At 49.1% G+C, this 11,518-nt stretch overlaps 1 protein-coding gene across 1 annotated transcript; it reads right to left on the reverse strand.

Annotated features, from left to right (window-relative positions):
- Positions 1 to 9,294: 9,294 nt before the first annotated feature.
- LOC147110181 (protein FAM187B-like) lies at positions 9,295 to 10,865 on the reverse strand. Its single transcript, XM_086004250.1, has one exon. It carries the CDS (start codon positions 10,808 to 10,810, stop codon positions 9,611 to 9,613), a length of 1,200 nt encoding a protein of 399 aa, XP_085860376.1. The 5' UTR covers positions 10,811 to 10,865; the 3' UTR covers positions 9,295 to 9,610.
- Positions 10,866 to 11,518: the final 653 nt, after the last annotated feature.

The raw sequence follows: 11,518 nt of genomic DNA on the forward strand, positions 1-11,518 counted from the left end.
GGCCTTCGTAGCAAGCGGGTTCGAGTACAGGAACAAGGATGTCTTGCTACTGATGTACAGGGCCTTGGTGAGACCGCACCTTGAGTATTGTGTGCAGTTTTGGTCGCCTTACCTGAGGAAGGACGTTCTTGCCATGGAAGGAGTGCAGCGAAGATTCACCAGGCTGATACCTGGGATGGCAGGAATGACGTATGAGGAGAGATTGTGTCGATTGGGCTTATACTCACTGGAGTTTAGAAGATTGAGAGGGGATCTCATCGAAACCTATAAAATTCTGTCAGGCCTGGACAGACTAGATGCAGGAAGGATGTTTCTGATGGCCGGGGAGTCCAGAACCAGGGGTCATAGTCTAAGGATAAGGGGTAAGCCATTTAGGACTGAAATGAGGAGGAATTTCTTCACCCAAAGAGTGGTGAACCTGTGGAATTCTCTGCCACAGAGGGCGGTGGAGGCCAGTTCATTAAATATATTCAAGAAAGAGTTGGATATATTTCTTAAGGCTAAAGGGATCAAGGGATATGGGGAGAAGGCAGGGACAGGGTACTGAATTTGGATGATCAGCCATGATCTCATTGAATGGCGGAGCAGGCTCGAAGGGCCGAATGGCCTACTCCTGCTCCTATCTTCTATGTTTCTATGTTTCTATGACCCAGTCACTTCCCCTTGATCCAGACAGTTTCACCTGTGGCATTTTTGCACGTCATTTACATTTGAGAACCAACTTCTGCAATTAAAACAGAACAATCAATCTGTAATATACTAAAAAATCTTACTTCTGCCGCACTCTGTCCAAAAGAAAAGCCTTAATTCGCTGTTGTTATTTTGTGTCACACTGTTGCAGCAATTTTATTCCATTATAAATTTCTCAGGGCAGGGAGGCGCTACAGAGAACCTTGCACACTGCAGCCAAGTGGTGGTGGAGGGGGTGAATATTGAGTCCAGTGCGGGGGCACTGATCACACAAACTGCTCTGTCCAATCCTGGATGGTGTCGAGCCTCTTGAATGGGTTTCTGTTAGAGCTGCACCAGTCCAGGTGAGCATTCCATCACACTCCTGATTTGAGCATCGTAGATGGTGGAAAGACTTCGAGGGGTCGGGTGAGCTATTTGCTGCAGTGCATCCTGCCTTTGCCTCGGTCTTGTAGTCCCGGTGTTGATGCAGTTGGTCAGATACTGGCCAGTGATTACCCCCAAGAAGGTCACAGTGGGAGCCTCCGAGAAGGTGGTGCTCTTGAAGGTTGGGCTTTCTTTCCTTGGAGAAGGTCATTACCTGGCACTTGTGCGGTGCAAATCTTACTCACCACTCTTCAGCCAATGTCTGGATGTTGCCCAGGTCTTGTTTCATTGTTCGAGGAACAAAAGCAAACTACTGCGGATGCTGGAAATCTGAAATAAAAACAGAAAATGCTGGGAAATACTCAGCCGGTTAGGCAGCATCTGTGGAGAGAGAAACAGAGTTAACGTTTAACATAGAAACATAGAAGATAGGAGCAGGAGTAGGCCATTCGGCCCCTCGAGCCTGCTCCGCCATTCGATGAGATCATGGCTGATCATCCAAACTCAGTAGCCCGTACCTGCCTTCGCCCCATATCCCTTGCTACCTTTAGCTCTAAGAAATATATCTAACTCCTTCTTGAATATATTTAAAGACTTGGCCTCAACCGCCTTCTGTGGTAGAGAATTCCACAGGTTCACCACTCTCTGGGTGAAGAAATTCTTCCTCATCTCTGTCCTAAATGGCTTACCCCTTATCCTTAGACTATGACCCCTGGTTCTGGACTCTCCGACCATCGGGAACATTCTACCTGCATCTAGTTTGTCCAGAACTGTCAGAATTTTATACGTTTCGATGAGATCCCCTCTCATTCTTCTAAACTCCAGCGAGTATAAGTCCAATCGACACAATCTCTCCTCATACGTCATTCCTGCCATCCCAGGGATCAGCCTTGTGAATCGTCGCTGAACTCCTTCCATGGCAAGAACATCCTTCCTCAGATAAGGCGACCAAAACTGCACACAGTACTCAAGGTGTGGTCTCACCAAGGCCCTGTACAACTGCAGCAGGACATCCTTGCTCCTGTACTCAAACCCTTTTGCTATGAAGGCCAACATACCATTTGCCTTCTTCACCGCCTGCTGCACCTGCATGTTTACCTTCAGCGACTGGTGCACAAGGACACCCAGGTCTCGTTCCACTTCCCCTTCTCCCTATCTATTGCCATTCAGATAATAGTCTGCCTTTCTGTTTTTGACACCAAAGTGGATAACCTCGCATTTATCCACGTTATATTGCATCTGCCACGCTTCTGCCCAATCACCCAACCTGTCCAAATCATCCTGGAGTTTCTCGGTATCCTCCTCGCAGCACACACGCCCACCCAGCTTTGTGTCATCTGCAAACTTGGAGATATTACATCTAGTTCCCTTATCTAGATCATTAACATATATTGTGAATAGCTGGGGTCCAAGGATCGATCCCTGTGGTACCCCACTAGTCACTGCCTGCCACTCAGAAAAAGACCCGTTAATTCCTACTCACTGCTTTCTGTCCACCAACCAGTTCTCTATCCAAGTCAATACCTTGCCCCCAATCCCATGTGCCTTAACTTTACACGCTAATCTCTTATGCGGGACCTTATCGAAAGCCTTTTGAAAGTCCAAATACACCACATCTACTGGTTCTCCCTTATCTATTTTCCCAGTTACATCCTCAAAAAATTCCAGTAGATTAGTCAAGCACGATTTACCATTTGTAAATCCAAGTTGACTTTGTCCGATCCTGTCACTGTTTTCCAAGTGCTCAGCTATTACATCCTTTATAATGGACTCTAGCATTTTCCCCACTACCTTTCATCAGAACTGATTAGAATCGACCTGCAATGTTAACTCTGTTTCTCTCTCCACAGCTGCTACCCGAGCTGCTGAGTATTTCCAGCATTTTCTGATTTTATTTCATTGCCAGAGGAGCTGTAAATGGAGCTGAACACATTGGAATAGGAATATAGGAACAGGAGGAGGCCATTCAGCCCCTCGAGTCTGTTCCGCTATTCAATTAGATCATGGCTGATCTGTATCATAACTGCATGGTACACACTGCAGCCACGGTGCGCTGGTGGTGGAGAGAGTGAATGTTTAAGGTGGTGGATGGGGTGCCGATCAAGCGGGCTGCTTTGTCCTGGATGGTGTCGAGCTTCTTGAGTGTTGTTGGAGCTGCACTCATCCAGGCAAGTGGAGAGTATTCCAGCACACTCCTGACTTGTGCCTTGTAGGCGGTGGAAAGGCTTTGGGGAGTCAGGAGGTGAGACACTCGCCGCAGAATACCCAGCCTCTGACCTGCTCTTGTTGCCACAGTATTATGTGGCTGGTCCAGTTAAGTTTCTGGTTAATGGTGACCCCCAGTATGTTGATAGTGGGGGATTCGGTGATGGTAATGCCATTGAATGTCATGGGGAGGTGGTTATATTCTTACTTGTGGGAGATAGTCATTGCCTGGCACTTGTGTGATGCGAATGTTACCCGCCGCGTATCAGCCCAAGCCTGAATGTCGTCCAGGTCTTGTTGCATGCGGGCATGGACTGCTTCATTATCTGAGGAATTGTGAATGGCACTGAACACTGTGCAGTCATCAGCGAACATCCCCACTTCTGACCTTATGATGGAAGGAAGGTCATTGATGAAGCAGCTGAAGATGGTTAGGCCTAGGACATTGCCCTGAGGAACTCCTGCAGCGATGTTCTGGGGCTGTGATGATTGACCTCCAACCACCACAACCACCTTCCTTTGTGCTAGTTATGACTCCAGCCAGTGGAGAGTTCCCACCCCCCCGATTCCCATTGATTTCAGTTTTACTAGGGCTCCTTGATGCCACACTCGGTCAAATGCTGCCTTAATGTCAAGAGCAGTCACTCTCACCTCACCTCTTGAGTTCAGCTCCTTTGTCCATGTTTGGTGGAACCCAAAGTGGGCCTCAGTGAGCAGGTGCCATTTGATAGCACAGTCAACAACACCTTCCATCACTTTGCTGATGATTGAGAGTAGATTGATGGGGCGGTAATTGGTCGGATTGGATTTGTCCTGCTTTTTGTGGACAGGACATACCTTGGCATTTTTCCACATTGTTGGATAGACGCCAGTGTTGTAGCTGTACTGGAACAGCTTGGCTAGAGGTGCAGCTAGTTCTGGAGCACAAGTTTTTAGCATGACAGGCGGGATGTTGTCGGGGCACACAGACTTTGCTGTATCCAGTGTGCTCAGCTGTTTCTTGATATCACGTGGAGTGAATCGAACTGGCTGAAGACTGACTTCTGTGATAGTGGTGACCTTGGGAGGAGGCTGATTTGGGTCATCCACTCTGCACTTTTGGCTGAAGATGGTTGCAAACGCATGAGCCTTGTCTTTTGCATTCATGTGCTGGGCTCCATCATCATTGAGGATGGGGATATTCATGAAGCCTCCTCCTCCTGTTACTTGTTTAATGGTCCACCACCATTCACAAGAATGGTGGTGGACCAGAACTGTGCACGGTGCTCCAAGTGTGGTCTAACCAAGGTGTATGGAGACCAGAACTGTGCACAGTGCTCCAAGTGTGGTCTAACCAAGTTATATGGAGACCGGAACTGTGCACAGTGCTCCAAGTGTGATCTAACCAAGGTATATGGAGACCAGAACTGTGCACAGTGCTCCAAGTGTGGTCTAACCAAGGTATATGGAGACCAGAACTGTGCACAGTTCTCCAAGTGTGGTCTAACCAAGGTATATGGAGACCAGAACTGTGCACAGTGCTCCAAGTGTGGTCTAACCAAGGTATATGGAGACCGGAACTGTACACAATGCTCCAAGTGTGATCTAACCAAGGTATATGGAGACCAGAACTGTGCACAGTGCTCCAAGTGTGGTCTAACCAAGGTATATGGAGACCAGAATGGTGCACAGTGCTCCAAGTGTGGTCTAACCAAGGTATATGGAGACCAGAACTGTGCACAGTGCTCCAAGTGTGGTCTAACCAATGTATATGGAGACCAGAACTGTGCACGGTGCTCCAAGTGTGGTCTAACCAAGGTATATGCAGACCAGAACTGTGCACGGTGCTCCAAGTGTGGTCTAACCAAGGTATATGGAGACCAGAACTGTGCACAGTGCTCCAAGTGTGGTCTAACCAAGGTATATGGAGATGAGAACTGTGCACAGTGCTCCAAGTGTGGTCTAACCAAGGTATACGGAGACCAGAACTGTGCACAGGGCTCCAAGTGTGGTCTAACCAAGGTATACGGAGACCAGAACTGTGCACAGTGCTCCAAGTGTGATCTAACCAAGGTACATGGAGACCAGAACTGTGCAGAGTGCTCCAAGTGTGGTCTAACCAAGGTATATGGAGACCAGAACTGTGCACAGTACTCCAAGTGTGGTCTAACCAAGGTATATGGAGACCAAAACTGTGCACAGTGCTCCAAGTGTGGACTAACCAAGGTATACGGAGACCAGAACTGTGCACAGTGCTCCAAGTGTGGACTAACCAAGATATATGGAGACCAGAACTGTGCACAGTGCTCCAAGTGTGGTCTAACCAAGGTATATCGAGACCAGAACTGTGCACAGTGCTCCAAGAGTGGTCTAACCAAGGTATATGGAGACTAGAACTGTGCACAATGCTCCCAGTGTCGTCTAACCAAGGTATATGGAGACCAGAACTGTGCACAGTGCTCCAAGTGTGGTCTAACCAAGATATATGGAGGCCAGAACTGTGCACAGTGCTCCAAGTGTGGTATAACCAAGGTTTATAGAGACCAGAACTGTGCACAGTGCTCCAAGTGTGGTCCAACCAAGGTGTATATGGAGACCAGAACTGTGCACAGTGCTCCATGTGTGGTCTAACCAAGGTATATGGAGACCAGAACTGTGCACAGTGCTCCAAGTGTGGTCTAGCCAAGGTATACGGAGACCAGAACTGTGCACAGGGCTCCAAGTGTGGTCTAACCAAGGTATACGGAGACCAGAACTGTGCACAGTGCTCCAAGTGTGGTCTAACCAAGGTATATGGAGACTAGAACTGTGCACAATGCTCCCAGTGTGGTCTAACCAAGGTATATGGAGACCAGAGCTGTGCACAGTGCTCCAAGTGTGGTATAACCAAGGTTTATAGAGACCAGAACTGTGCACAGTGCTCCAAGTGTGGTCCAACCAAGGTATATGGAGACCAGAACTGTGCACAGTGCTCCATGGGTGGTCTAACCAAGGTATATGGAGACCAGAACTGTGCACAGTGCTCCAAGTGTGGCCTAACCAAGGTATATGGAGACCGGAACTGTGCACAGTGCTCCAAGTGTGGTCTAACCAAGGTATATGGAGACCAGAACTGTGCACAGTGCTCCAAGTGTGGTCTAACCAAGGTATATGGAGACCAGAACTGTGCACAGTGCTCCAAATGTGGTCTAACCAAGGTATATGGAGACCAGAACTGTGCACAGTGCTCCAAGTGTGGTCTAACCAAGGTATATGGAGACCAGAACTGTGCACAGTGCTCCAAGTGTGATCTAGCCAAGGTATATGGAGACCAGAACTGTGCACAGTGCTCCAAGTGTGGCCTAACCAAGGTATATGGAGACCGGAACTGTGCACAGTGCTCCAAGTGTGGTCTAACCAAGGTATATGGAGACCAGAACTGTGCACAGTGCTCCAAGTGTGGTCTAACCAAGGTATATGGAGACCGGAACTGTGCACAGTGCTCCAAGTGTGGTCTAACCAAGGTATATGGAGACCAGAACTGTGCACAGTGCTCCAAGTGTGGTCTAACCAAGGTATATGGAGACCAGAACTGTGCACAGTGCTCCAAATGTGGTCTAACCAAGGTATATGGAGACCAGAACTGTGCACAGTGCTCCAAGTGTGGTCTAACCAAGGTATATGGAGACCAGAACTGTGCACAGTGCTCCAAGTGTGATCTAGCCAAGGTATATGGAGACCAGAACTGTGCACAGTGCTCCAAGTGTGGCCTAACCAAGGTATATGGAGACCGGAACTGTGCACAGTGCTCCAAGTGTGGTCTAACCAAGGTATATGGAGACCAGAACTGTGCACAGTGCTCCAAATGTGGTCTAACCAAGGTATATGGAGACCAGAACTGTGCACAGTGCTCCAAGTGTGGTCTAACCAAGGTATATGGAGACCAGAACTGTGCAGAGTGCTCCAAGTGTGGTCTAACCAATGTACATGGAGACCAGAACTGCGCAGAGTGCTCCAAGTGTGGTATAACCATGGTTCTATACAGGTTTAACACAACTTCCCTGCTTTTCAGTTCTATCCCTCTAGAAATGAAGCCCAGCCCTTGGTTTGCTTTGTTTATGGCCTCATTAACCTGCGTTACTACTTTTAGTGATCGGTGTCCCTGTACCCCCAGATCCCTCTGCCCCTCTACCCCATTTAGACTCTTATTTTCCAAGGAGTGTGTGGCCTCCTTATTATTCCTGCCAAGCTGTCCCACCTCGCACGTATCAATATTGAAGGTCATTTGCCAATAATGCGATCATTCTGTAAGTTTATTAATGTCTGGCTGTACTTTGTCACAGTCCTCTGTATTAACTACACCCCCCAATTTGCACCGATCCTTGTGGGACACCGTTTCCCGCTATTTATAATCTCCCAACAGTGGCATCTGCTGGCAGATTAACACCTAACAACCCCCCACACACCCCCCACAACGCCCCCCCCCACCCTCCCACGGGTTTCCATTGTACTCGTGTATTCAGCGATTCAGTGAGATCTTTATTTAATGTCACACCGTCCCATAGAAACATAGAAACATAGAAGATAGGAGCAGGAGTAGGCCATTCGGCCCTACGAGCCTGCTCCGCCATTCAATGAGATCATGGCTGGTCATCCAATTTCAGTACCCTGTCCCTGCCTTCTCCCCATATCCCTTGATCCCTTTAGCCTCAAGAAATATACCCAACTCTTTCTTGAATATATTTAATGAACTGGCCTCCACCGCCCTCTGTGGCAGAGAATTCCACAGGTTCACCACTCTCTGGGTGAAGAACTTCCTCCTCATTTCAGTCCTAAATGGCTTACCCCTTATCCTTAGACTATGACCCCTGGTTCTGGACTCCCCGGCCACCATAAACATCCTTCCTGCATCTAGTCTGTCCAGGCCTGACAGAATTTTATAGGTTTTGATGAGATCCCCTCTCAATCTTCTAAACTCCAGCGAGTATAACCCCAATCGACACAATCTCTCCTCATACGTCATTCCTGCCATCCCAGGTATCAGCCTGGTGAATCTTCGCTGCACTCCTTCCATGGCAAGAACGTCCTTCCTCAGGTAAGGCGACCAAAACTGCACACAATACGCAAGGTGCGGTCTCACCAAGGCCCTGTACAACTGTAGCAAGACATCCTTGTTCCTGTACTCGAACCCTCTTGCTACGAAGGCCAACATACCATTTGCCTTCTTAACCGCCTGCTGCACCTGCATGCTTACCTTCAGCGACTGGTGCACAAGGACACCCAGGTCTCTTTGCACTTCCCCTTCTCCCAATCTATTGCCATTCAAATAATAATCTGCCTTCCTGTTTTTGCCACCAAAGTGGATAACCTCACATTTATCCACATTTTAGTGCATTTGCCATGTTTCTGCCCAATCACCCAATCTGTCCAAATCGTACTGGAGTTTCACGACATCCTCCTCACAGCTTACCCTCCCACCCAGCTTTGTGTCATCTGGAAATTTGGAGATATTACATCCAATTCCCTCGTCCAGATCATTAATATATATTGTCAACAGCTGGGGTCCTAGGACCGATCCTTGCGGTACCCCACTAGTCACTCTCTGCCACTCGGAAAACGACCCGTTTATTCCAACTCTTTGTTTTCTGTCCGCCAACCAGTTCTCTATCCAAGTCAATACCTTGCCCCCAATCCCTTGTGCCTTAATTTTGCAAGCTAATCTCTTATGCGGGACCTTATTGAAAGCCTTCTGAAAGTCCAAATACACCACATCCACTGGTTCTCCCTTATCTATTTTACCAGTTACATCCTCAAAAAATTCCAGTAGATTAGTCAAGCATGATTTACCTTTTGTGAATCCATGTTGACTTTGTCCGATCCTGTCACTGCTTTCCAAGTGCTCTGCTATTACATCTTTTATAATGGACTCTAGCATTTTCCCCACTACCAATGTCAGGCTTACCAGTCTATAATTCCCCGCTTTTTCTCTACCAGCATTTTCAATAAATGTAAAAAAAAAAGTAATGATTAAATGTATAAAGTGCGAACACAAAACAACCTCATTAAATCCCACACTTTAAAATATGTCAACTTTTAATGTTAAAAATAAACTAAAATGTTAGCATCCACAATTTATGACTTTCTAAATTGCTTCCCAATTGAAACGTTTTACAGATTACATTTAAATAAAGAGGAGGCATCATTGATGGGTTACTGGGAGACACATATTCAAATCCCCGCTGATTGTCCCGGTTCTTGAGGGTTGGTCAATTTTTACTTTACTGGGGTGGCGGAGGTCTGACACCATGTTCTACAGATCAGTGTTCAGAGCAGGTTCACACCTGGTGGCGTGTTAATGATGCCTTATCTCGCTGTCCACAGTAACTGCCTGTTACCAATGCACAATCTGGTGGCGGCGGGTCTGGCTGCAGTATGTGTACAGGAAGGTCAGGAGCATCAGCAGGGCAGAGACGGCGGCAACGGAGGCCAGAGTATACCAGATGAGCCGCATCGCGCTGCTCTCCACCGCCTTGTGTCTCCTGAACGGGTCATAAACCCGGAGGTGAAAGGAGCCCGCGAGTTTCTCGGACACGAAGCACTTGTAGACGCCCTGGTCCGCCGTTTGAGCGCCTGTGATGGTGTAAGTGCTGTTACCGGTGGCTTCATCCAGTGTGTGTTTGCCGCCCGGGTGCTTGGCCAGATTGTGGCGTGTGGCCAAGGGGGGGTTCCTCTGCCAGGACACGGGGGTATAAAGCGAGGCCTGGGGGCATCTGAACGTCACATTGCCATGGATGTTGACCAGGTAGGTCTCGAACAGGAGCACTCGCGTGTCATTGAGCAGCGCAAAGCGTCTGCCTGGCAGTTCGTGGCGGTGAAGTTGCTCTGCACCGGCCGAGTCGGTGGCGCATGGGACCAGGCAGGGCTCCAGGGAGAGCTCGGGGCCCCGCGGCGGGAGCTTCTGTCCTCCTCCCACCACCGCCAGTCCACATGGCACCGGCTTCCCCTCCGCATCGCTGAAGCGAGTGTAGCAGAAGCCCAGGCGGCGCCTCTGCCCCGGGGCATCGCAGCGGTTGCACTGCTGCCAGGTATTCCACACCGTCAACATCTCCAGGTGCCTCTCCCCCAGCTCCAGGTAGCGGCTCGGCAACGCCGGCACGCCCAGGGATTTCCCCGACACGTGCATCTGCTCGATATCCTGCACGTCCACCTCATAATAAGCCAGGGTTTTCTCTCCAGCTTTGCAGACATACACCCCCGAGTCCTGCACCGCGGGCGAGCGGATGAGGAGGTTGGTAGACTGAAGCTGACAGCGCGACTGGAGATTGTGCAGCGATTCGCCGCTCTCTGTGCCCGCCCCGACTCCCACCAGGGTCACTGGCTCGGACCCAGGCTCCGAGCTGTTGGAGTAGACCCAGGAGACGGCTCCGGCCTGGCCCGGCCCGTTAGGACAGATCAGAGTGGCCGGATTCCGGGTGACCAAAGGGATCTGACAGGGTCGGTGCGGGAGACAGGAGATCGCCTTTCCTGGGAATATCACCGACACGTGGCTCAATAAAAGCACGATTATTAAAGCGGGACACAGTCCCAACATGATTCAGTGCACTCAGCGATCAGCACACACAGCCACGGATTCTGGCAGCTTCCCTCGTCCAGTCTTGTAATCAGAAGACAAAGGTTCAGGGCATCACCCTGGAGACAACAGTGAGGTGAACAATGTTGTGAGCGTCGCCTCTCTCTGCCGCAACAATGGGCATTCACTGAATTATTCCACCCAATCTCACTGGATCAGTTATAAGATCAATCTGACATAGGATTACCTCGGATAAACGGCAAAGAAAGAGGCCATTCGGCCCAACCACTCCAGCCTCCTCCCGTCTTTCCTCGTCTAACTCGATCATAGAAGATAGGAGCAGGAGTAGGCCATTCGGCCCCTCGAGCCTGCTCCACCATTCAATGAGATCATGGCTGATCCTCCAAACTCAGTACCCTGTCCCTGCCTTCTCCCCATATCCCTTGATCCCATTAGCCTTAAGAAATATATCCAACTCCTTCTTGAATATATTTAATGAATTGGCCTCCACTGCCTTCTGTGGTAGAGAATTCCACAGGTTCACCACTCTCTGGGTGAAGAAATTCCTCCACATCTAAGAACATAAGAACATAAGAAATAGGAGCAGGAGTAGGCCAATCGGCCCCTCGAGCCTGCTCCGCCATTCAATAAGATCATGGCTGACCTGATCCTAACTGCCAATCTACTATCACAGAACCATCTCCTGAATCTAACAGAATTAGACACACG

Source organism: Somniosus microcephalus, chromosome 12, assembly GCF_052327205.1.
Source record: "Somniosus microcephalus isolate GS21.2 chromosome 12, FLI_Smic_1.0, whole genome shotgun sequence".
Classification (NCBI taxonomy): Eukaryota; Metazoa; Chordata; class Chondrichthyes; order Squaliformes; family Somniosidae; genus Somniosus; species Somniosus microcephalus.